General features: G+C 48.4%; 1 protein-coding gene across 2 annotated transcripts in view; it reads left to right on the forward strand.

Moving 5' to 3' along the window:
- Positions 1-22488, forward strand: part of LOC126524049 (uncharacterized) — a 39140-nt gene extending 16652 nt beyond the window's left edge. The window contains exons 2-5 of one of the 2 annotated variants that reach the window (XM_055067048.2): positions 3204-3345; positions 9977-10009; positions 20506-20615; positions 22348-22488. In XM_055067048.2, coding sequence (XP_054923023.2) covers positions 3245-3345; positions 9977-10009; positions 20506-20615; positions 22348-22349 — 246 coding nt within the window. In that variant the 5' untranslated portion in view covers positions 3204-3244 and the 3' untranslated portion in view covers positions 22350-22488. The other variant, XM_072286803.1, reaches the window with a different exon arrangement.
- The last annotated feature ends 4460 nt before the right edge of the window (positions 22489-26948 follow it).

The raw sequence follows: 26948 nt of genomic DNA on the forward strand, positions 1-26948 counted from the left end.
CTCCTTTCTCCTGCGGCTGCGCGTCGGCTGCTACAGCACGGCCGCCCGATTGCACAGACTGCACGGAACAGGCAGCCCCGCGTGTACGGAATGCGGCGAGGATGAGACACTGGAACACCTTCTCCTGCGTTGCCCATCCTTCGACGTTGAGCGCACCGCGCTCCAACGTTACTAGACTAGCTTCAGTTGTAAAACTCCCCGCCCGCGCGCTTACAGCCGCTGTCGCCACTTCTGTGACAGCCGCCAGAGGGCAACGCTGTTCCATCGGGCTCCACTGCAGACGCCTCGTCACAGCCTTGAGCTCGTGCGGACGGGCAGTTTACGCGTGTTTCACGCTCGCTGGCGTTCTCCCTAGTCCGAATTAGTGATATCACGAGAAAGCGGTATCCACCTACAGCAATAAGATTTATCGCGCCAGTTCGTTAATACTGAAAGAAGGGTAAACTGCACGAAAGGAAGAAACGCATACAGCGAAGCGCAGAAGCTGCGTTTCTAAATGTCGTGTATTTCTTCCTGTCGTCTTAACATTTCGCGCAGTTTAGGCTCACGAGCCTGAATATCTGGCCAAAGTGCGTGATTGTAGGATGATCTTCATCCCCACCGAAGCTTCTCGCCACGCCAAAGAAGCGCTACAAAAAGAAAGATGGCGTCGGTCTTTGTACACACAAGCCACACACACACAAAAAAAGAGAGAAATAAAGAAGTCGGATTTTTCGTTCCGTGAAGATGCTTAATCAGCGAAGCTGAAACGTGCAACCCCTGTGTTTATCACTGGGTTAATCCCGAGGGTTCATTAAAGTATTCCTTTGTTATGAGGTTACACACAATCGGCTGCGACGGAGAGAACGACGTCTGACGGTATGCCCGCAGTCCGCAGTTGTCGCTTGCTTTCGATGTCTCGAGTTTGCTCGGCGGCGTGGTTAGCAGCCTTCGCCTGCGATTTGCCGCTTGTGATTCTTCGAAATTAAATTTCTTCAAAATTAGATCTTTCCGTTACGTAAGACCATGAGTGGCTCATACTCCCTTAAGCAATGGCTCCTACCCCCGTAAACGCGGCCTCCCCATTACGACGACAGAAGTGAAGTGAAATTCTACGCTGGAAAAATGAACGGCCACGCAGCCAGCTGTGGAAGACGACGACGAACGCGGGAGCAGTGGCACGAGCGCGTGCCGTTGATTTCGCAGTAAGTGCCCAGTCGGCACGAGGAATCGCTCTGTTTCACGTCGAGCGAAGCGTCGCATTGCTAAGAGCACAAAAAAGGTGGTGCGCCGAACTGTTGACATCGTTCCGATAGCGGCCTACGCAGCCAGGTACGCAGCACGTCGGCATCGTATGCTGATATCCTTAAGAAACTAGGCGAAGGCTACAGTTCCACGGATGACATGCTTGCTGAAATTCGCTGTCAACAACGAAGTACAGAATACACCACGTTGCACCGCGTGCTTTGTCCGGCCCGCCCGCGTAGCCGGCTAGTGAGGAAGTGAAGCCGGGCGCGACTGCGGCGCCACGAAGACGCGGGCGGGTGGCGGTTCCGCGCAACGGCGCCGAGTTTTAAAACTGAAGCTAGTCTAGTAACGTTGCCGCGCTCTGTGCTTCATATCGCCGAGTCGGACTACCGTGCAGCACGGAGGGTGATCTCCTATTTCCCGCAGCCCCCGCCTCCATCGCCAAGAGAGCGCTTGCTGCCCTCCTTGGCTTTTGTGACGAGACTCTGCTGAGAGCGCGGCTGTAAGCCCCGCTTTGCTTCTTCTTTAACCTTCTTGTTTTTTTGTTTTTTTTTTCGCTCTCTTTCATTCTCTCTCTAATCTTTTTCTCCCCACTCCCCTTACCCCGTGCAGTGCTGTTGAGGTGCCCTCCCTTGAGAGACAGTTACGGCACTGCACTTTTCTCTTCCTTTCATCTTAAAATCACTACTACTTCCGCTCACAGTGCGATTCCTATGGGCAGCGTCCGATGCGGGACGCCTCTGACTTGATCGCTGCGCCGTAGCGCGTCTGGTGAAAAAGCGTCCCCTGCGATGTGTGCCGAGCTGCTTCGGAGGAGTCATGCGTCTGCGTGGTGCTCCCAAGCGAGATAGAGGACGATCCCATCGAGGCGTCAGGCCCATCGTTTGGCTTGCGTAGATCGTTTCTCCCTCAGAGACACCGAGTTCTTTGGTTCGTTCCGCTTGCTCAGGCACACGTTTCGTTGCCGCGCCGAACGCTGCGTTGCTCGGCGCTCACCGCGTGATTGTTGGGTGCAAAGTCCAATGCGGGGCGCCTCATAAGTGATCGCTGCGCCGTAGCGCATTGTCTTACACCCCTTGGCGGGTCGAAGGGAACGCTGTCGCGTTCCACTCTTGAAGGCGAAGCTTAAGCGTCCTCCAATTTTTTATACCACGCGTTGAGCAACAGAAAGCAACACAAACGTGTTTCTCAAGTTACTCTAAAAATTTTTCGTGGACACTCTCCCTCTAAATATATTAATTGAGAAGTTTACCCATTCGTCAAGACTATGTTACGAGGTCCGACGCAAAAAATAATCCCAGCATCTCCAAGCGACGGCCGAAATTACATTGGTTCGGTTCAGCTACGCGGCATTTCCTTATTTTTAACGCTTGACTGAAGTTACGTGAAACAACCTGTATATACGCCGAGTGCAACTGACGATGGTCTGCTCCGGACCACCGTCCGTTGCACTTCGTCCTCCCGGAACAGGCAGGACGTGTGTTGAGGGAGCTCCTGAAGAGCACTTAGCAATTTTGCGAACGTGGTTTCAATCATGCGTCCGGGACCTGAAAGTGGTGCGACGTAATGCTAACGCGTTTCGCTCGCATTTGCCATTAAATTGCTTCACAACTTTTTTCTTCGTATTACGGTCAAAAGGCGAGATTGACGTTTACCTAGAACATTTATCCCGCGCACCTCAGCGACAATGACTTAGCTTTACTACATTATGACATTAGACGTTTCGCGGATGATTTCATTGGCGTTGACTTTGCAGTCTTTTTCTTTTTCATGTTATTATTTTGCTGTAGCATTCTTGCACGATAGGGAGACGCTTGCCTTTACAAAATGCGCGGATTTCATCATTCGAAAGCCCTGGCCTTGCGCTACGACGTTACGGTTACGTAGCATATCAGTATCTACAGTAATATTCTCGCTCAGCTGCAAGCGACAATTTACCGCTCTCGTCTATCTCGCCTGGCTCTTCACTTGCGCAGGGGAGCCCTGACTGGGAAGGAAAGACTGCAAGATCGTCACCATGGCCGACTTGCCAGCGACCGCGGCGGCCGTCGCACCGACGATCAGGTTCCCCATGTCGCTGACTTCCACCAGCGAAACCGTCAGCCCCAGCGCATACACGTGGGTGCCCTCCAGAGCCTTGCCGCTTCGGCTTCCGTTTGTCTTTGGTCGTGTATGCCCGCGCACTTTGAACACCTGTCACACGCGGCGTTAACTCGAGAAGGGTGAACTGGCTGAGATAAGTAAAGTATCCGTGTCGTGTTGTGCGCGAGAACTTCGCGCATGAGCTTGCGAATTGCTGCCTTTAAAACAAAACTCGGAGGTTCAACTTTATATTTGCGGCTTCCCGTTTCAATTTTAATGGGTGCTCGCGCTGTTCTCTTTTCTTCTTAATTTTTTTCGCGTATGTTCCCTACTGCGTAATAGCGTCACGTAGATTCGGTGCACTGTGAAACGCGGCTACCCGGACGACGTAAACTGGAAAGTGAAGGAACACAAAACGAGGCTGGAACATGACCGTACGTGCACTTTCACTCTTTACAGCCAAAAATATAAATACCACGGCATCGGCGAACGTTTGAAATTTCTTATGAAAGATATTTTGTTGGAACGCGCTGGCTAGGGTGTGCCACTTGATTGCAGGCCTAATACGAAGGCCTGGGAGATTTTATTGCGATAGGAATCACACGGACTCTCGAGGCACATTTGCGCCGTCGCCGTTGGCGCTCCCGTCGTGCTGTCGCGATATCGACGCATATGCGCGCAGCCCGCACATGGAGGTTTGGAAGGTCTCCATACAGGCGCAATGCCTGCAGAAGCAAAAACTTGCAACCCAAGCGGAATTACCCTCATGCTCCACTCAGTCGGTTCTGCAGCGATGACACGTGGCGGGGTGACATTCTGCAAGTGTCCAGCTAGTGGACTGTTCATTTCGGCCGCCGCCGATTGGTTGGAGCTGTACGAGCATGTAGGAGAGAGTCTGGGCACGCTTGGCTCCTTCTCTCGCGTGCAGCTCCAGCCAATCAGCATTTCAGTAGCACTCGAAATGAACAGTCCGCGAGGTTGACCCTTACCGAATACCACTCCGACCCCAAAGGCCAGCGTTACGCCTCTCACTGCTGTCATGAGTGTTGTGCGCACATGTTCTCCGTTGCAGCTGAGATCTGTGCATAACACACCGTGGTGCATACTGTGCTCTAAGCGGAACGCACAGCACGCTTGTAGCTGCAAGCGCTCGCGGTTTCCTTTCGCTCTGACGTCTTGCCCCTTGGAGGTGCGACGCCGGCAACGCTGGTGGTACCACCGCTCATGTTGCCAGCCTCGCAACAAGCCTTATTGCAGCCGGAGCCCTTTTACTGCTGCGTCGCCGTCATCTTGCGTTCTGTGTCGCGTAAGCGCGTCGTCGCCGCGTAGTCGTAGAGCCCCGACCGTGGAGCGTCAACGAAACGCTGAGCCTTCGTTTCAGTACTCCTTAATTCGGACTAAACTGCCCAGTTTTTATTTCTTTATCGCAGCTTCAGTAGTTTGCTGGCTTTTCGTCGCCACCGCATGAGAAAATTGCGTGTATTATCATAACGTTACCGGTACTCGTACTGGCTGCCACGAACGTGCACGTCGTGAGTTTAGCGTGCTCTGAGTATTTGGCATAAGAGTTACACATAGAATTACCGTCTTACATTCTTCTCATGCGCATGGGAAGGATTCACTGGACTTCGGTACGTTTACCGAACGGCACCTGCGGCATAGAGAAAGAAAAAAAAGTTTATGCCTGCGGCTTACTGAGGCGGCCCGCATGACAGTACCCAGGCGTTCCGATTTAATTTTTATTCACCCATGTTCTTTGCTCTTCGCCGCCGCAGCAAGAAATGAACGGTAGAATCGGCCATCCTTCATCCTGATCTCGAGCTGAGGAAAGGTACAAGTGCTGTCTTGTCGTTATTGATGACCTCATGCAGCTATTTCTTTTGACGCTTCTTGACCTAAAGGGACAGAATTCAGGCGAAAATCTCTTGTCGATTTTCACAAAGTAGGTGGCGCTAAATCAGCCTGCCAGTTTGGAAGTCCCGAGATAAATAGTTGAAATTTAGTGTCATTTTCGAGCAATAGCTTATTTTTGCTGACTTCTCGACTTTGTCGTTTGTTAGTAGGTTGCCATTTCCCGCCTACATTGTATGCTAGATCAAACTGGTTGCCCTAGAAATGAATTAAGTAAATAATCATAACAAAAAAGTGAATCCAGATCCATAGCACATCCTGGAATGTATGTGAAGAGCTTTCGTGAATTCTATAATGAATTCTGTGATACATAATCAAACTCTACAATTTTGTCCCTTTTATTCCACTTTTTTTTTGACGTAGAGGAAATCGGCGTACGTACATGTGCTCTCGCGCATCCCCCCTTGCCACGCAATGGGACACACGGGGCGATTATCTCACAGAGCTGGTTTGCGTTGGCACGATGGAAGTGCGGGTGCTGTGGTTAGAAGGCGGCTCCAACCTGGGGGTTAGAGCATAGGGCTCATTTGCTTGGGGGGAGGGGGAGGGGAGGCGAGGTTCCATCCCAGCGTCGGGCATGTTGTTCAGATTTTTTTTATGTGTAAGCTACTGGGCAATACAGCAGCAGCATACAGCAGGCATGGTCAGGAAAGTCCTGGATGGTTGCAAAGCCAGCTTCGCTCTAGAACGTCCGATGGTCGGTTTGGAACCGTGGCCCCACATAGAAACACCGGATATCTCCCTCTATGTGTTTTTTGTCTCTACCGTGCGAAGGTCCTGCAGTCACCGTCTGATCTGGGCGGAGCTTGACAAATGCACGGCTGGGCTAGAGGAGGAGGACACACGCTTCTCCTGTGGGCAGGGTAGGGTGACGCGGGCTCTGCGACTTGGCCTCCAAAATTGGGTGCGGCAGAAAACGGCGGGCATTGAGCCAATGCCCTTTCTTGTCGACCTCACCTGCCTCCCTTCGCACCCGCAGGATGCAACCTGACACCAATTCGGACTGTCGTTTGAGAGCCGTGGAGTAACCGTACGAATGTCACTCACCGATCAAGCTGCGTAGCGCGAGCATACAAATCCGATCAAGCGCTCATGCAAATCCGCTCAAGCGCACATGCCCACCTGCTTGACCGCGAGAAGAGGAATTCCAATAGCTGCTGCAGCATTCCCACAACACTTCACAATGCGTCGTAGGTTTAGGGCATTGTTTGCCGCAATAAACTAAAGTAGTCATTTCGTCGGCCTTGAGAACACGTGATCAGCGCTTACCGAACTTAGTGAGGATAGCTGCGGCTGTTTTCGCAGCGTAGCTTTTAGCGCTGAAGGAAATTTTCGGTCATTGATCTTCATGTGAAATAGGTGGGAGCCCTTCATTACCACAATTATGTCAGAATTGCTTCGTTACTTGGCAATAGATGTCAAAAGGCGCGCAGACAGTAATAATGAGGAGCATAGTAACATATCTTGTTGCAGTTCAAGAATGATTCAGACGAAGACGAGGAACACAGGACGAGCGCTCAATTTCAACTGAAGATTTTATTGGAAAACAACGTATATATAGACGATTTCGAAACAACGTATATATAGACAATTGGAAAACACCACAACAAAAATTCATGGAACCCGCGAACAGCAATAAGAATGGTGGACAAAGCAAAGAGGCAGCAAAAAAGAAAGCAAAACAATAGCCTCAAATACAAGGAAACCTTCATGGCAAGCAGGATGACCGCCCCCCCCCCCCCATGGGCTAAATAAATATTCATATCCCTTGTCTGAAAGAGAACACTCGTCCTGTGTTTCTCGTCTTCATCTGCGTGTTTTCTTTTGCTCTTTATTTTTTCGCGTTGCAGCATATATCACAGTTACCAAATCAACTCTGTCAACTCGTTCCTGCCCACATTGATTGACCCCCACAATGTCGTCAGCAGCTATCTTACTGAGCGAACTTCGTGTCTGCGCCGAATGTTGACCTGTAAGAATTTATTGGTGCAGTTAGATTTATCGGCCCACTGATCTCTACTATGTTGTGCTGGGTACAGCATCCCCGCTCGCCAAGCCGTGCGTAGGTCAAGTAAGCGCAAGTGTGGGGTGGGGCAGCAGCTTGTCCCGCAAGTAGGGTACGTGCGGTCGGATAATATGGCGGCTGTAAGAGGACCTTCTAGCCTCTATATTCACACCAAAGGCGGAGCGGCCAAGCGGGCAAGCTGAAAGCGGGCAAACCTCCTCGCCAGGCGGCTAAAAGCGAGCGGAAAACGAGGCGGTGAGCGCAATCGCTCACTGGCAGATTTTTTTTACGCTCGCCAGAGCTCTCCGCTTTGCCGCAGGCATTCGCAACGGCAGACGACGGTGGCGTGCTGACGACGCTGGCATGCGCGCGGTCAGGACATTCAACCCTTGCCTCGATATGGCGACACATGGGGTGGGAAAACGCTAGGTGCTCCGCCTCCTCAGCGGCGCGGGCAGCCAGGTTATTTCTCTGGTCTGAACAGACCCGCGCGCTCACCTCCTCCTCGCGTTGAAAATCCGCTTGGCCGTTTAGACACTCCGCTTTCGGCGTGAATGTGCCTTAACAGCCTTTTATTCGTGGTTTGCCGAGTTATAGGGGCTGTTGTCTCTTTCGGTCTGGTAAGAGCGCACATCGCTCATGTAAGCGACGCTGTAGGCGCGTCGATGGCGAATTCTGGACGTTACCACAAAACACTTCACCACTGGCTTTATCAGACTAAGGTGCAACAGGCAGGTAATTTAGGGGAAGAAAAGGAGAAAGGCTGAACTTTCGTGCACGCGAAGTGCCACTGCAAAGTTGAGAAGCACTGACTTCCAGGATAACTAGCCTATGCTTCAGGTGCCTTCGTTAAAAGGCACTCAATGCGCTATCCAGCCGCATCATAGTACAGATCAATGGGTCGGTTGCACCAATGAACGAGTCAGAAAAAACAACAACACACATGTAACGCCTGCGAGAAGAAAAGCTTGTGGCTTTGACGTCGTCAAATTAAGCTGACGCTAGCACTGAAAACCAAAGCCTGAAGAAAAAATCTTGTGTATACCCACTGTATACTGAATGCCGGTTTCCCGCCTAGATTTAAAATATACTGAACAAAGAAGTATCAGTTTCCCCCGAAGGACGAAGCATCGCTTCCAATAACGAATTAGTAGACAGCCAAAGTAAAGTAAAGCCAAGTAAGTAAAGAGAGTAGTTTTCTTTACCGTATAAACTTGTAAACACTCGCTTACTAAATGATTTAACATGCGTGGTGTTAGCGCGCACAGTCAAAGATCACACTCCATGAACGTGGACACTCCCTGTGAAAACGCGGGCGTGAGAAGCGCGCGGCTACAGCAGCGAGCGACGTGACCTTCGTGCGGTCTATTGCTTAACGCAAACTGAGCGGTGAGAACACAGCACGCGCAAAGTTACGAGCCATCGGCCCACCTAGACTCTGCCTCTAAAGCAGTTCGCTTTGCAAATAAAGCCCGCGCGACCGCGCGTGGCCGCGCCATACATGTTGTTGCCCAAGTACAAGCCCTCCCCCATGCGTCCCCTCCACCCGGTTCTTTGGGCGGGACGGAAGACGGCGCGCTTGCTGTCCACTTTCCTCCCATGAGCGTGCGAGATTCAGTTGCGATCGTGGGCTCATCATCGTACGCTTTCACTTGCACATACAGCGTACGGTGCGCGACGACGGTGTTATCGCCCTTGGGCTTTATACAGTACATCACGTCGGCGACGGCGGCAAAAATGCGCCTTGAGTGTCGATATAATTCTTATCGTAATATTAACTGAACTGACCGCCAGGCTAGTCGGCCTTGCTTCATCTTTCAATTGACTTGGCCACTGCAAGAAAAACGCGGACGACAAAGCAGACAGCGCTGACTATCAACTGAATATTCATTGAACACGACGTAAACGCGAAATCGAGTACGCATGCGCAGTAAAAACCATGGTAACAACAAAAAGCACGAAAGGTAAAGCAATCTGTTGCTTTTGCGTGTGTTTTGAAGAATTAGCTCTCCTTATCGCTTAAGGAAATAGACGGCTGGCTGATGCGCTTCGAACTGTTTTTACTAATGCGATTAGTGTCAAGGATCATTCCTCGAAAAAAATTAAAATACGGCATTTTACGAGCCATTACCACGATCTGATTATGAGGCGCGCCGTAGTGGGAGACTCCAGAAATTTCAAGCATACTTGGGGTTCATTACCGTGCACTTAAGTGAGTACACGGGTGTTTTCACCCCCATCGAAATATATCCGCCGTGGCCGGGATTCGAGCCCGCCAGCAAGTGCTTAGACGCTCAACACCACAGCTCATGGCGGATGATTATTCTTTTGTTCAAGTCGCTACGTATGTATAAGATTGCCGTGTTATTAAGACCGCCAGTTCTTGTGTTGTATGCGTATTCACATTCGCGTTTACGTCGTGTTCAATAAATATTCAGTTTAGAGTCACCGTTGTCCGTGTGTGCATCTGTGTCTTCCGTGTTGTTTCTTGCGCTGGACAAGTCAATCTAGAGATTAGGTCCTTTTATAAAGCAGAACTGAAATGAAATCGCGGTGCTGACAGGGTAATGTAATATGCGTCTGGTGAACATACGAAGCACAACTTTTGTTATCACATTCTGAAGTCAATATTGCTGAGGAAGTGCGTCGTAATAACTGGGCTGATTCTCTGCTGGGGAAAAAGCTACAAGGTATTCATCCGGTATGTTCACTAAGCCATGCAATTTCCTTCATTTTTTTTTTTCTTTCCAGGAGGATCCTCGCCGTCATTTCGCGAGAGACCACGTGAGTGGATGGCGCGATCGTTAGTGTACAAGGCTCTTCTTTGCGGGCTTTCTCTCATTGTGACGCCTGACTTCGCGGTGAAGTTTGCGAAGATAACTCAGAAAAACGATGAGACAAAGTTCTGTATAGCAAAATTGTGCTCTGGCATTTTGGAGTAAACAAACGCGTCAATAATACCGTGAATACTTAGATAAGCTAGAAAATAACGATGCTATAAAGTTTGACATGAATACCAGCTTGGGTTATTTGCTTTGTTCGTGTGACACATTTCTCGCGGGGAAATTAAATTTTGGCTCGCGTCATCGCGTCCTTCTAGCAACGGTACACGGAATTGCAAGGAACACTTATTCGACGCATACGCATCGTCAACTAGATAGTCCCGAACAATGTACCGCTGGGTGACGTTGCATGTGTGCCGAAGTCTGTTCGGTTGCAATATTAGCGCCGACGCCGCAAGTCGGTCGTGAACCATTAGGCAATGAATGAGACAGGTTCTAACATGTTCGCCGTGTCGTGTAAGATTAAATATCTTAATCTGAGTATGAAAATGTGGTTTAAAGCACACACATTTTACGGAAGCAGTGTAATCACGTGGCTGTGCAGTTATCTGTGTCCTGACAAGAGCTTTCTCGCGGTTCGTATCACGGGCCAAACCCGAAGGCTATCAATCGAAGGCATGGCGGGATCGATCCTAATCCGATGAAGAATGAATGTTCGCGAGGATATTGCGCGCACACCTGTGCTGTACGCGCGCAAATACGTACATTCCCAGCGGAAGAAAACCTTAGCTCAAATGACCTGGTTGGAGGGCCGGCGCAGCACAATCGCCACAGGTGGCGCTGTTATTCCTGAGCCCGCCGATAGCGACGGTGTCAGGCACATTCCATTTTCGAAAGCAGGAGTAGCTGGCAGAAAGCGACCCATCTTGAACCTGTCATTTCGAAAGCTATCATATGCCTCACTTTTCTGCCAAGCTATGCGCCAACGTAGGTGCGCACGTAAGCCCATTTATTAGTGGCACGAGCATCGAGTGACACTCTTGTTTCTTGGCCAGCACTTCCGGTTCGCCTCCTGAAACGACCGGGGCCGAAATTCAAAATAAATCAGAAAAAAAAAATAGCAAAGCAATAGTACAGTACAGAATTCGCGGGTTTCATAATATATATCATATCGGAGCATAAATTTAGCTACAAGTTGAGTTACTGAAGTGTCTGGAATAATTAGAATTAATTAGAAATCACGGATTACCGCACACAAAAGCACAGAATCGTGGACTTTAGGGACCCGCCACATGAGCACGACTTTGGCGAAATTCATATAAACCCGGAAGTAGAAAGCGGAAGTAATGACGTCATTAATGAGTCATACACAAGATGGGGGCATGCTATTTAACTGGCAAATTAACGGAAAACAGTTGTCTTTGAGTGCGGCTTTGCGTTCGCCTCAAGTTAAACTAAAGAACACCAACGCCGAGGTGCGAGTGCCGCTGAGAGACACGCAAGTCAAAGACTAGGGTCGCCTACCATTATATTTTGTTTTTTTATACGCGGCCGTTATTATTGATCGTAGTTCCTTTATCGCAGCCACGCTGATGCATAACTTAGCCGGAAACTGAGGCATACGATAGCTTTCGAAATGCAGGCTTTAAAACGGGTCGGTTACTGCTAGGCACCCCTGCTTTGAAAAATAGAATGTTCCTGGCACTCTCGCTGTCACCGCGCTCGCGAACAACTAGATCCGCGTGCCGCAATTTTTTCCGCTCCGGCCACCAGTCCCTTGCGCTAATCTTTTTCCGCTGCGACTGTATACCTTTATTGTAGCAATAAGTACCGAAATCTTAAATACGGTTTGTAACGCGCGCTTGTCCAGGATACAGTGTAACCACGTGGGTGGGCTGGTCCTTCAGAATAAATGTCTATCTACGGGTTTTAATGCGATAGCTATGATCCGATTTAAATGGTCTTCCGTGATAGCTGGGTCAGAGTCATTGAGCTGGGAAAGGTAAGCACTATATTGCCGTTTTAGGAACATTGCCGCTAGAATTAGCGACCTTATTGTAAGTTTAGTGACACATTTTTTTTTATTTCGCGACCGGCGACCTTTTAAGCTACATGGCAGAACAATTGGCGACATTCTAGCGACTTTGAATTCAGAATGTTGCTTCGAAAATGACCCTGTGGAGGGCACTTTCTTATTCAAGTCCAACATGTACGTGGCCGAAATGGGTTGTATGAGGCGTAGGCTCTGTGAGCATGATGAAAGAATGGTCGCCTTCACATTTGTGGCATTAATATGATTCACAGCACGCTCGCAAAATGCTATTAAAGAAGAGCATTTACTAAACCAAAATAAATTGGTCCTAACGAACTTGTTCTGCACTTTCACAAGCTACGTTCGAGTGGCGGACACTTGCAAGAGTTACAGCAAATAAATTTACTATAATCGTTGCACTCAATTTTGTGACAAGATTTTGAACGGAGCAGCTGAATAACAAGACAGATCAACTGCAGAAGGAGTAGATATTCGAGCAGGTGGGTCCGTTCACACGAATCTCTTGTTCTTTGGACAAATCAATACTGCGTGGAGCTTTCAAGTTGACAAAGAGGTGAAACCATGGCATTCGATCTGCATAAGGGTCACGTACTCAACGTCGTCGCGTTAACATGCTACCAAATGTGCATCGCAGGACGTATTACATCCGTTCATGACCGCTGAGATGTAGAAAACGTGCGGCGATAATGTGAACCACGTGGCGTTGCGGTGCTAGGAAGATCAGATTACTCGTGTACTTTTGGATCGTGCCGCCTTTGCAACTTCGCATTATGAAGGAAAACGTTGAACCTTAGCTGTCATCGGCATTGTTAGGCAATCAGATTAGCAAAATAAATATCTACTAAACACTGCTGGCAAATTCGCTGTTTATACCATACTGAAATAGACCCTAGACAAACCTAAGGCGTTTTGTTAAATGACATACGCTACGTTAGCCTACATCATAGTGTTCCAAAGCACCTACGTTACCTAAGATCGACTAAAAAGCGTTAGGGACACTGCAATAAATTTTAGTGATAATTTAGCGATTTTTTTTCTCACTCTAAAAGAATCACGACAACAGTGGCCAGCCGAGGCATAGTGGATTGGGATAGCTGGTTCACATTCATTTTGTTGACCGCACAATTGTGCCCTGTCTTGATCACGTCATGTCACGAGACGTACAGAGGCACATGAGAGAAGAGAGACGGCGTGTGTCTTGGCGTCCGGCAGGGAGGCACTGGATTCTGCTATGCTTTACGTAGAAGTACATAGTAGAAGGGGGCAGATAAATAAACGTACATGATAAATAATATTTGGTGAGATAGGAGGATAGAGATAGGAAGAACTACATGCCAAGAAAAACTAATTGAAAAAAAATCACTAGAAGTTACAGATTGTAGAGTCGGTGGTATGCAGACTTCGCCGTACACTTATCGGATAATTATGAGGCATTAGCGATAATAAATTACAGTCGCTATTGTGTAGGATGAGCACCTGTCAGTCTTCGGTTTTCCGCGTAGCTTTTCTTTGTCTCCAAGGCGCTAAGTCAGTGTCATCCTCGATATGATCAAATCACTTCACTCGAGAAGCGATTTCTGGAGTGGAATATGAACGGGTGTAAACAAAACGTTCTAAGTCACTCGTGACTAATGGAACGCAGTGCATCTGTTTATGTACAATACGCTTCTTCTAGCTTATTATATACACCAGAAGTTTCTACCTGCCTCTTATGCTCCGTTACTTGAAGCGGCTAAGTGTATTCGCTGCGCAATCAAATTATTATAAGGACAGTAAACATTGAAGTGGCTTGCGCTGATCAATTATGATTTCAAAAGATTATTTCCGTTAATTTCACGGTAATATAGTGAATCTCAAACGAAAAAGAACAGGCAAATTTCAGTTTGAATTTCCTACTGTCACCGGAGCGTCGGTACGTCAGTGTGACATCATGAATTTCGAATTACTTGTATTTGCCAGTATTTGTTCCACTGGGGCTCAGAAAAAGTGCTTTAAACTTGCTAGGTTCATTCATTGGCTCTCTTGAAGTACAACGTAGTCCATCATAGAAAATTGACTAGGCTCAGGCAGATGCCGTCAGTCTATTATGTCGTTGCACGGTGGTGCCGGAAACTCAAGGCAGTGGCGTGGCGCGGCTTTCGTTTTTGCATCTTTTCTGGCTCTCCGGACCTCTTGCCATGGCGGAATTTCGGCCTTGTTGAGGGCTGATTCGCTAACACAATGGAGATTTTTCTTATCTTTAGCGTCTTTTTAACACGTTGCAGTCTCCATGTCGCTGATCTAATCACGCCATCGCCATAAATAGAGGCGGACATGCTAGTCGATGAACTGAAGGAACATGAGGAAGAGGAAATAACTTTATTTCGTGTCCTGCGAGTTGGTGGGGGGGGGGGGGGGGGCAAAGGCGCCGCCTAGGTGACGGCCAGAAGTTCGTGGGTCCTGGAGGCATCCTCGGCCTGCTGGACGGCCCATAGTTAATCCTCGAGGGCGGGGCTGAGCAGCGCGGCTTCCCAGCGCGTGCAAAGGCTGTTGCTAGAGGCCGCGTTCTCATTTTTATGTATCCCTCGGCATTCCCATAATATATGCTCCAGAGTGGCTCTGGATTCGCATGTGTTGCATTCGTCCGTTTGATATATATCCGGATATATGATGTGCAAGAGCGCAGGGTTCGGATACGTCCTAGTTTGTAACTGCCGCCATGCGACAGACTGCTTTTTTGTCAATATTGGGTGAGGTCGTGGGAATATGCCCCTCTGTAACCTATAGTGTTTCGTAATTTCATTCTATGTTGTCATTCTGTCCTCCCACTCATTTACTGCACCGTCACTTCCGGAGGGTGTCGGGGCGTCACTTGCGACTGCGGCTCGGTCCGTAAGCCCTCGAGCCGCGTCGTGTGCCGCCTCGTTGTTGCCGTCCTCCGCGAGGGTGTGAGCGGGTGTCCATGTGATGTACACCTTTGACCAAATTTTGACCTCCTGCAAGAAGAATGTGTAGTGCCTCCAGGGAGATTCGGTTGTTGGCAAAGTTTCCTATTGCCGTTTGAGAGTCGCTGACTATCACGGTTGCGTTAGTCTGAGCTACTGCGAGCGCTATGGCTACTTCTTCCGCTGTCTCGTTACTTGTGGTGCGTATTGTCGCGCACGTCTTACACTGTTTCTCGCTATCGAATACGGCTGCCGTAAAACCTCGTCTGCGACTGTATCGAGCTGCGTCTACGAAGACTGCGTCTTTGTCTCTGTCGAATTTCTTTGGTATCTGCTTCGCTCTGTTCTCTCGTCTGTCCTTATTGTGTTCTGGGTGCATGTTCTTTGCTATTGGGGGTATTACCATTGTTTCCTTCGTCTCTCTCGGGATGTCCACCTTGACACCGTGTTGTGTGTGGTAACCTATGTCTGGTCTCTCTAGGATGTGTCTGCCGGTTCTAGTCTTAGAGAGGCATTGATATTGTGCCGTACATTGCGCTTCAATGAGATCGTCTATCGTGTTGTGGAGGCCTAATTGTAGCAACTTGTCCGTGCTGGTACTGATCGGTAGCCCTATGGCTAGTTTGTATATTTTCCGAATGAGGCATTCTAGTTTGATCTTTTCCGCGACCTGCCATTTTAAGTACGGCGCTGCGTATACTATTCTGCTTATTACGAAGGCCTCTATTAACCTGATCGTGTTTTCCTCTCTCATCCCGCTATGCTTGTTTGCTATCCTTCTGATTAGCCTCATGATTTGCGCTACAGTTCCTTCCAGTCTTCTGAGGGTTTCTCCGTTGTTTCCCTTGGCTTTTATGAGGAGCCCCAATACCCTGATCCTGTCTACCTTGGGTATGGGTTTCCCATCGACCGTCTTTAATTGTATCTCGTCTCTATGGGTGAGATCTTCCCTGTAGTTGTCTGTATTTAACTGTATCTCGTCTCTATGGGTGAGATCTTCTCTGTAGTTGCCTGGTTTGTGACTTCTGCGAGTCGGTCTGTACAGTAACAGCTCCGATTTTTCTGCTGAGCATGTTAGCCCTGTCCCCTCCAGATATCGTTCGATTGTTTCAACCGCTGCTTGAAGCGTTTGTTCTATTTTCCCGTCACTTCTGTTTCTCACCCATAAGGTGATATCGCCAGCGTATAAGGTATGGTTGAGTCCCTCGATTTCTTGTAGCTTGGCTGGCAGCCCGATTAGTGCCAGCTTGAACAGCATCGGTGATAAGACCGAGCCCTGTGGCGTACCTGCACTGCCTATCTCGATCTCCTCCGAAAATAGGTCCACTATTGTGATCTTTGCCTTTCTGTCCATTGGGAAATTGCGTACATAATCGTATGTCCGTTTTCCCAGTCCTAGTTCTCCTACTCTATCTAGTATTGTTGCATGTGTTACGTTATCGAAGGCCTTTTTTAGGTCCAACCCGAGAATCGCCTTTGTCGATCTTCCCGAATCTTCTATGATCTGATGTTTTAGTTGTAACAGAGCGTTCTGGGCTGAAAGATTTCTCCTGAATCCTATCATCATGGGTGGGAGCGCGTCCTTGTCCTTGAGGTAGGTGGTTATCCTCGCTAGGACCACGTGCTCCATGAGTTTCCCCACGCAAGAGGTGAGAGATATGGGTCTCAAATTCTCAATCTGCAGTCGCTTGCCCGGTTTAGGTACTAACACGATTTGTGCCGTCTTCCATTGCTGCGGAATCTGCCCGGCCTCCCAGCATTCATTAATATATTCTGTTAACTTAGTTATAGGCTCATCGTCCAAGTTCCTTAGCGTTTTATTCGTTACCCCGTCTAGGCCGGGTGCCGACTTGGTATTGAGTTTCTGTAGGGCTGCCCTGACTTCTGTCTCGCCGATTTTGCTGTCTAATTTGTCATTTACCTGCCCTGTGTAGTCAGGGTGTATGACGGGCATCGCTTGCAAGATGTATCTTTTCTCGATTTCCTTGAGGAAGTCCTGCTCTGTCCTTGGGTACGCTTGTATTAGCCGACTTATATTTTGATTTGTATCTTGTTAGACCTGGACGGGACTTGGTCCCGTCCGGGTCTAACAAATATCGAAGGATGTTGCACGTTTTTGCCATTCCTATCTGACTGTCCATGTCGTTGCATTTTTCTTCCCACTGTTGTCTGCATAGCTGCTGGGCGTACTGTTCTATGTCGCTGTCAATTTGGCTATCTTTCTACGAAGCGTCCGGTCGTGTTTTTGTTTTTTCCATCTCCGTTGAAACCCTGCCTTAGCTTCCCACATGTGTAGAAGCTTATTCTCTACGTAATCTAAATGCACCTCCGCCGGGACCGTTTTCGTAGCTGCCGCCACATCTCCGTTTAGTTTTTCGGTCCATTCCTCAATACCTTGTGTCATGTCGTCGGCCTCCTCCCTTATTTTCCTGAATTGGTCCCAGTCGACAATCTTAAGTTGTCTGCCCTTTGTCTTGCACGGTCCTGCCCTTACTGTTATTTCTAGTATATTGTGATCGCTCCCAAAGTCGTGTTGCGTATTTGTCCACTGTGTGTCCCTATGTTCTTGATGAATGTTTAATCTGGCGTAGTATCCGCGCGAACGCTGTTACCTATTCTTGTGGGAACCGATGGGTCGGTCACGAGGGTCAGGCCTTCCTATTGCGCGTCTAGCCAGAGATTCCTGCCTTTTTGAGTTTCGATTTTGTATCCCCATGCCGCGTGTTGGGCATTAAAATCGCCTCCGATCACTACCGCTCGGTTGTCCGCTATGGCTAGGGCTTTTTTAAAGAGCGTTCGAAATTTATGCTGTCTGCATTTCGGACTGCTATAAATATTTAATATGAAGAGACTGTCCTTCGTTTCCCGCATGGGTATGAGTTCGAGAAGAATGTGATCGATTGACTTAACATCCGTGTCGTGTTGCACGATCGAGTGATTTCGCTTTACCAACGTCGTTAGCGCCTTCGTTTCCCCTTTGGCAGTGCCAAAGGACTTGTATCCCGACAATTTTGCCAGCCCGTGCGTTTCTTGCATCATTATAATATCCGGGTTGTCTTTGTCTTTAGGGTGTTGTTGCAGAATGTAACGTTTTAGATCGTATCCTCTACAATTCCATTTCCAAATCGGGTATCTATTTGGTCTGTCCATGGCGGCGTTACAGGTTTCCCAATCCCTCGGAGGGCACCGGGGGCCTAGTGTACGGCTTGATCGATGTCTGAACCGGTCCTCCCCTACTTGTTTGCGGTGCGCATATTGCTAGTTTCGCTTCGAAGTCAGCCGTCATTTGTTGCACTTGCTGTAGTATCGCCTTTCCTAGCGCCTCCATCTTTGCCTCTATCTTTGGCTCAAGCCTCATTTCCAGTTGTTCTAGTTTAGTTTCAAATTTATTTTCGTTCTGTTTGATGCTGGCTTTGATTTTCTGTTCAAATTCCTCCTGTTTTTCTTGGAGCGTCGTGGCTGGCTTGGGTTTCTTTACTCCGGTTTCAATCGGAGCGTTCTCGGTTTTACGTTTAATGTGGATGAGTGCTACGTCTTCTTCCATTGCTGTGTCTTTTTGCTCCCTTATAACTCGCGAGGTTTCCTCGTTGCGTGGCACTTTCCCGCTCCTCAAACGGTCGTTCTCTTCCCTGAGTTTTCTAATTTCATCCATAAACGCAACATTGCTCTGCCTGATCTGCGCCAGATCTATCTCTAGCGTCTTAACTCTATCTTGAAAAGCAGCCTCTGCCTCCGCACGCACCCCGGAAGCCGCGTCCACCCAGCTCACCTGTAGTGGTCCCGCGGTGCCGATGACGTTGCTCTTTCCTTTTGTGATTTGAGATCCTCCTCCCCCCTGTGATCCGGGAGATCCGGTATTGCTGGTCTTGGGTCTGGATCTCGATCTGGACCGCGATCTCGATCTGGTTCTGTTGTTGGACGTCGAGCGGCCCCATTCCCTTGCCTGGAGCTTGGGGAAGTCTTCCAGTCCGGATCCATCCCTCGTTCGATGTTCCGACCGTTGTCTCCAGTCTTCCCGTCCTGGCCTGTACAGTCTCTCACCTTCCCTTTAGTAGTACATCGCTTCTTCTGCCTTTCGTCTGGCTTGCTCCCAGCGGTGCCTCTTTACGAAGTACGGTAACTTGTATCTGGCATTACATCGGCGATCCGCCGTAGGGTGGTCTTTGCCGCAGAGCTGGCACTTCGCTTCGCAATCGTGGTCCTGCGGCGGGTTCTCCATCCCGCAGCCTCTACATATCCTGGTGTTCGGGTTCCGGCAGACATCGGCTCTGTGACCGAGGCGTCCGCACTGGTAGCACACGTCTATTTGCTTCCGGTATAGTGAGCACTTGACCAGTGCCCTTCCGTATCTCACGTAGTTTGGGACGTGATGCGCGTCGAAAAGGATGATGACGTTCGTGGTGTTCCCCATCCTTTTGGCCATGAGGACCGTCGGATTGCTTGGTGTTACTAGCATCTCCACTATTTCTCTAGGAGACACCTCGTGCGTTACACCTCTTATCACTCCCTTAGATGTATCCTCCGGAGCCGACTCGTACGCGTTGGCTCCGAACTCCTTGTCTCCCATCCTCAGTCGAGTGATGGTCCTGTATTTTTCGTCGCGCTCCTACGATGGCGTGCTGATCACCAGAATGTTCTGTTTGTAGTTGGCACACACCGTGTCATCTTCCGATTCCTTCCTGGGGATTCCCGCGGCGTTGTCGACGCAGCATTCTAGGCGATTGATCCCATAGTCGGTGACCTTGAAGCCGTCGCGTGGGTGCACTATTATCTTGTACTCTGCCTTCGGCAAACTGGGCATCCTGCTTGCCACCATGATTTGTTTAGCTTTGTGTCCCCCTATTGTTGAACGCGTTCTCGCTTGAGAAGCGCGCTGCCTGATCCTTGGTTAAGTGAAATTTTGTCTGCTCATTTGCACATCCTCCTCTCTTCACAACACGCCAACGTGCTTCCTCCTCATACTGTTCTCTCGTCATATCATCTCCTTCCACGCTCACCGCTGTCATCTTGCAGCTCTAACTCGAAAAGAGGCGACCTCGCGGGGCTGAAGCCACCAACTTTGTAGGGTCAGGCTTAGCGGCCGTGTCGGCGTGGCGTTATATAAAAGTGGTCGATGGGCCGAAAATAAACGGTCCACCTAATTGAGAATGATATCACAGTGGTCCGTGGGACTTCCACTTCCTTCTCGATAATAAGGCGTCGGTGAATCCTTCGAATGTACGCCGAGAATAATAAGGCACATGAGGTAATCAGATAAATGTGACCACTTTGCCCCGTGCTTCCAATCGTAATCTCTAGGCTCACTGGAAACCGTGCCACTGTTTTTGTGAATACCACTCATGAATTAGTCGCTGTTTGAGCAACCTCTTTTATAAAATAAGGCCTTTTTGAACTTTGTGCGACAAAGAGCGCACCTATGAATCTGTCGCTTACTGCACGCTCAAATAGATCCCGTAGAGCTGCGAGCGATAGCGGTTCGCTGACTGGAGCCATGCGTGCTTGTACTCATTTCTTTCGCAGCTTAATCGACCAGACCCGGGAGCGCTTCATTCTGCTCGTGATGACCACCCTGCTGCTGCTCATCAGTGTCACAATGTTCGGCATACTCTTCACGCTGCTCTCGCAGGACTGTGAGTGAAACATCTTCGTAGGTGTGCGTGTAGTGTAGCGTAGTCTAGTGTAGTGTATCATTCTGAGGGAAGTGGGAGGGGGCATTGCCATCTGCATCGCTGCGAGTGACGCTGATGTAGCTAGAAAGAATGCTGATTAATATTTGCGAAATTGAACTTCTCGGGAGAACAGTGAACAATAATGCGTAGCAGTAGCTTTATTTTCAATACTTCGTACAGTGTGGCTGAAAAGTTCTGGAAGACAACGTGCAGAAGTGGCAAGATTGCACAAACAACAATACTACATAAATTTTAGTTACATGGTTTGGACATATGCACATCAAGTTATTCTTTTTTGCCTTCCTCACGACCAACTTCCTTTGAAGTCGTGGATCGTTATGACATGCCTTGTTTTGACGCTCGCCACTCATTAAGTGCCCTTTCTGCAGCCTTTTCATGGTCAACATAACATTGTATGTATGAGTATGCTACCTGCCCGCTTACATTTTCTATACTATGACTTGCGCCAGGTAATTCACGACGAACTAGTAGATGTTCACCATAATGAACACATCATCAGTTATTCAGAACTCGCGAACATACACTGACATCCATTTGGCCTCCAATATTTCTTTAAAGACTCCTGCTGTGCAGGCTTATCCGACCCCATCTTAGAGTTCTGGGAGTGCAGTAAAAGCGGGATAAAAATAGACTCACTCCACTCCGCGGAACAAACTGCGGCCTGTGCCACTCTATCAGAGCTATAATGCATTTCGAGTTCCGAAATCACTGCCGATTCTCGAATTGCTTAATTTGCCAAGTGAGGTCGCAAAAAAATTAAGAAAGCTACGCCCATGCGCCAAGTGCCTCAGAATTCACTACGACTGAACGCAGTGTAGGAACTGCACAGCGTGTTGTTCTATAGTGGTGTAACGCCAGTTGAAGATCGCGAGAACTAGCACAGGCGAACGCCACGGACGCCGAATTCGTTCGCGTAGTGGTTGTTGAGCTGCGATTCATGTGGTAAAATGCACTCTATCCTACGCATCGGACAGTTGTTTCTATAAATTTCTTAGTTTTCCTTGTCTGTATTAGCTGACCTAAGCGAGATGCAATTTGCCTTTATTAAGTGTCTCACACCATGCTCTTCTCTCTACCCAACAGTCGCTCCTTTCACGACGGTAAAAAGTAAGCGGCCGCATGATTTCTTGTCCTCGTTGAGTACTCTACCTTGTGTGTCGTATATTCCGTTTGTGCGTGAATCGTGCTTCTTTTTTTTTTCTCGCGCATCGAATGCAACTACGGAGTGCGCCGCTTAGTCGCAAGAACAGCAGCAGGGGTTCGGTACGAGCGCTTGCCGTGTTCTTGTCGTGGCGCCTGCTGAATACGTTCGGCACATGCCCAGGAAATATTCGACTAGGTAGAGCGTCTCTCCACATTCCACGTGTTTCGCCACCCTTTCTTTCTTAGGGGAAAGCATCTGGTTGTGTGACGTCGCACTTACCCATGTACTAAAAATTTTCCAGAAGCACGCGGCCCACCCAACGCCCAGCGAGAGTGGACCCCAGGACGTTTAGCGAGGCTTTACACGGCATTACCCAGCGCTCCGAAGCTCTGGAGAATGATCGCAAAGCTTACATTCCGGGGTTTTGGAACTGGGAGGACGCTCATTTCACGTCCTGGAGCCACACTTCGCCGCGCGCTGAGTAGGCCGCATATTTCTGACAAAAGGTTTGCTCGGCTCTCGTTCCAGGAATCATCGCAGACGGATTCCAGGCAACAGTCCTGGTTGCCGGGCCTTGTCTCAACGTAAATCGAGATATATTTCGCAAATAAATGCACGAATCAACTGAAAGCAATGGCTGTAGAGCCAACTACGTATGATTAAACGTACAATGTAAACAAACAATATTCTTATTGTCTTCTTTTTTGTCGGTGCCTTTACGGGCCGTTATAGTGCGGCCGTTGTGCTGCTCACAATTCACGGCAGTCACATTAGTGAAATTAAACGAGCGTTTGATCAAGGCTATAACGCGCATTTCTTGTGCAAGACTCGTTGGAAGTCCGCTTCACAGCTTAGAGAAATCATTGAACAAGTCGGCCTTTTTTCTATTACTACTGCTGAAATTCTCGTGCGATGACCGATTCGGAGAGACTTGGATTTCTCGCTGCGTTCTTGTAGGCACGCTGATTATGGTGAAAGGGTTCTTGGCATTAGGGCAAACACATTGCGACCGAACAGCACAAGAATTGTCGACAGAAGAAACATTGTTGGCATCGCCCAGCAGAAGCGCGAGATGTTTCCGACGACTGCACGAGCTCACAAATCTTGCGTCCTGCGCGTTGTCCTCGCTATATACTGGCCAGGCGAACTTGTCATTGCGCAAGGAAGATCGAGTGCTTGACTTCAGTGAATATGAACATGGTCGTTTCAGCAGCGTAGAACACTAAAGGAGGTAAGTATCGAGCCTAGGAAAGTGGACACATGAGGCGAGAATGAAAGTTGGAATGTCCATTGTAACCCAGTCGCAAGCAACATCAGAGCCTGGTGGGCAGAGTGGTATTCAGCTCGATCACATTGCACCTTCTGGCAGAGGTGAAAGATACGCTCAAGCGAAGAGGCCGCATATGCTAATGTGTAGAAATTCTGACCGTTAACATCAATCCAGAAGGGTAGTTGGACGACAAGGGGCTTATATGGCTAAATATCCTAGCTTTCTTACACGATCATCTCGCATACTGAGAAGCCGCTTGCGAACCACTCTTGAGAAAGGTGCAGTGTAACTAGTAAGTTCTAGTTACTCTATATGCTAAAAAGAAGCATCGATGGCGTACTAAAACTATTGTGGATCGCAGTTTTAAAGAGACGGTCTGGTTCAAGACAACAGAGGCGCTAACTTCAAACGGAGTTTATTTACTGGTATTCAGCATATAGTGCAAATTGTTTAAAACAACTGTAGAGAAAAAAAGAGAAAAATCTCGGTGTTAACAGCGCAAGACGTAGACGCGGACACGAAAAGAGGAGGACACCACGAGCGCCAGGAGGGAAAACCAACAAGCCCATTTCTTGGCCAATTCCCCAACGTGGGTAGGACCCACACTTGTGAAAGGCAACAACAACAGCCCAGGGTGCTGTTCCAGCGAGAAGAAAATCCGCTAACCTCTAGCCACGGGTGCAGACAAGAAACGAAGCTTCTTGTCAGGTCAATAGAAGCACTACGGACTAAATCGCTGCTCAATTTTTAGTGTCAAAGCACTACTAGCTTACCAGCCTGGATTTACTTACCAACGGCCGCCTCCGCTTCCAGTCTCCTAGGACGACCGGGTCGACACCCGCACGAGCGTCGCGTTTGACGTCATACAAATCTACCCCGTTCCCTATATAATGCGCACGGGTGCCGCGCCGCTTAGTCACTCCTCCCTCGCGCCTCACCTTGTGCGCAACGATGCCCGCGTGCGTATGTGGGAAATAATTATGGAAAGTGAATCGGGATCGTTGTCGCAAATGTCTAAGGGATTCGTCGCGCCAAGCGCCGTGAACAGCGAGCTCGTCGAGAGACGCAGCGGGAGTCTACCGACGAAGGTGTGGCCAAGCGATTGCGCTTGCAGCAACGACATAGACAGTTCATGGCGTTGAAACGTGCCAGCGAAACTGCTGAAGAACGGCATAACGCACAAGCGTGCCAAGCAAGCTGCTGTAACGGATGAACAGCTGCGGACATTTCATACCAACGTCCCAGAGAAAAATGTGCTTTGGAGGATACTCCGTTGTTGGCGCAATCAAACAGTCTGTTCTTTCATTCTTTTAGCTTGAATGATAACGCGTGCAAGCTGATTGGGATGGCGCTTTAGAACGAGGCATTCTTCGTAGAGAGAGCTACAGCAGCACACGTGACAGTGATTAGCTGCAGATGCCCATTATGGCCGCGATGCACATTGCCCTCATGCTCGTGCAAGCGATCGTTTAGAAAGCTGCCTGTCTGTTCTTTATACTGTCTGCTGCATGTCAGAGGAATAGAGTAGACCACGGCACTGCAAAAGTTCGCAAAACATTTCCTATGCTTGGTCGTGTTAACCTTTGACCTCAGTGAATTTACAAGCATTACAAGCATAGGACCTAGCAGCCAATGCTTCTAAATATGTCAGGTATGTGGCACGTATACAACAGCTTTGATATTGATGCGATTAGCATTCTTTGCCTACTTCAGCCATTTTGAATCTATCTATCTATCTATCTATCTATCTATCTATCTATCTATCTATCTATCTATCTATCTATCTATCTATCTATCTATCTATCTATCTATCTATCTATCTATCTATCTATCTATCTATCTATCTATCTATCTATCTATCTATCTATCTATCTATCTATCTATCTATCTATCTATCTATCTATCTATCTATCTATCTATCTATCTATCTATCTATCTATCTATCTATCTATCTATCTATCTATCTATCTATCTATCTATCTATCTATCTATCTATCTATCTATCTATCTATCTATCTATCTATCTATCTATCTATCTATCTATCTATCTATCTATCTATCTATCTATCTATCTATCTATCTATCTATCTATCTATCTATCTATCTATCTATCTATCTATCTATCTATCTATCTATCTATCTATCTATCTATCTATCTATCTATCTATCTATCTATCTATCTATCTATCTATCTATCTATCTATCTATCTATCTATCTATCTATCTATCTATCTATCTATCTACTTGCTTGCTTGCTTGCTTGCTTACTTACTTACTCACCTACCACACTGAGTCTGCATTACCACACTGAGCTCAACGGTTTAAGAAATGGAATCGGGCAACGATTTCACACTTGCCATGGGTCGCCGTTTGAAGAGAAAACTCAGGAGGACATCAACAGACAGTGAATCGTTGCCCAGGCAGGACACTGGTAAGCAATCATTCACTGTTGCTTACATCCCTACCACAGCTACCGACGATCTGAATACCATGAACAGGCAGAGCTTAACGGAGTACTTTGAGCGAATTGCGCCAGGCCCAGTCAGCGAGATCAGAATTAACGCACGGAGGAACATCCTCTCGGTTGACGTGAACAGCAAGTCAATTCTGGATACGCTAAAGGCTGCCACACTGCTAGGAAACATCCCAGTGCGCTCCTTCTTTGCGTATGGAAAAGGAACCTCGACTGGCGTTATCTCTGACGTGGACAAAGAAATCGCTGACACTGACCTCAAGAGGCTCTTGAATTCCACCGCACCAATAGTGCGGATTCACCGCTTCGGTCAATACCGGTGGATTAAAATAGTCTTTGACTCTGAAACATTACCTGACTACGTAAAAGTAGGGTACGTAAGACACCGTGTGCACTCTTACGTGCCAAAACTGGTGCAGTGTCGGAAGTGTTTCAAGATAGGACACGTAAGCGCAGCTTGCAAGGGCGGCGTAACATGTCAACGGTGGGGAGGGGCCCATCAAAATGATAGCTGCGATGCTACTGCCCTAAAATGTGCTAATTGCGCCGGTCCACGTGAAGCGACATCAAAAGAGTGCCAGAAAGCCAAGGACGAAATGTCAGTGCTTCGAAAGATGGTGCGGGACAACTCCACTCACAGACAGGCTGCTACATCGATACGCCGCCGCAGACGCCGATCGCGACACAGACGACAGCGAGACAAGAGTACTTCTCGTACAGATGGACCATCGTCCACATGGCAAACTCCTCGCTTGCCAAGTTTGCTCCTGCGATCAAGATGCGGGTCCGACGTACCTTCTTCGGCAGCAGCTCGTGGAATACATGTGCAGCATAAAACGACGATTCCGCCGACCGACTCTGACATTGACTGGCCGTCGCTCCCATCCAAACAAACAGGCTTGAATGCGTCGGGTGATGCGTCTGCAAAGGTGACTGAGAATGATAAGACAGAAAATGAAAATGTACGAAGTATGCTGAAGCACCTGATAACTACGATGCGTTCACTTCTCTGCGGACTACAGACGCCGGTTGCTAAGACTGCGCTACATGTTCTAGATGCTTTGGAACCGCTCCTCGCGGCTCTACAATAAGACATCATGGCGCTATCTTTTGAAAGCCAATTACGAAGATCTGCAATAATGCAGTGGAATGCAAAAGGCCTACGAGGCCGCCTCGCAGACTTTCGGCAATGGATGTTCAAATACCAGTTTCCCGTGGCTGTAATATGTGAACCAAACATGCCGTACTTACTACGCGTATCTGGATATATGCCCCTGTGGTCAAGTAATTACTACAATTTAAGCAAAGTGCTCACTTTTGTTCGTCGGAATTTAACGTGCCTTCGTAAAGACATCCCTGCACACGCTTCGATCGAGTACGTTTGCA

This window comes from Dermacentor andersoni, chromosome 3, assembly GCF_023375885.2.
Source record: "Dermacentor andersoni chromosome 3, qqDerAnde1_hic_scaffold, whole genome shotgun sequence".
Classification (NCBI taxonomy): Eukaryota; Metazoa; Arthropoda; class Arachnida; order Ixodida; family Ixodidae; genus Dermacentor; species Dermacentor andersoni.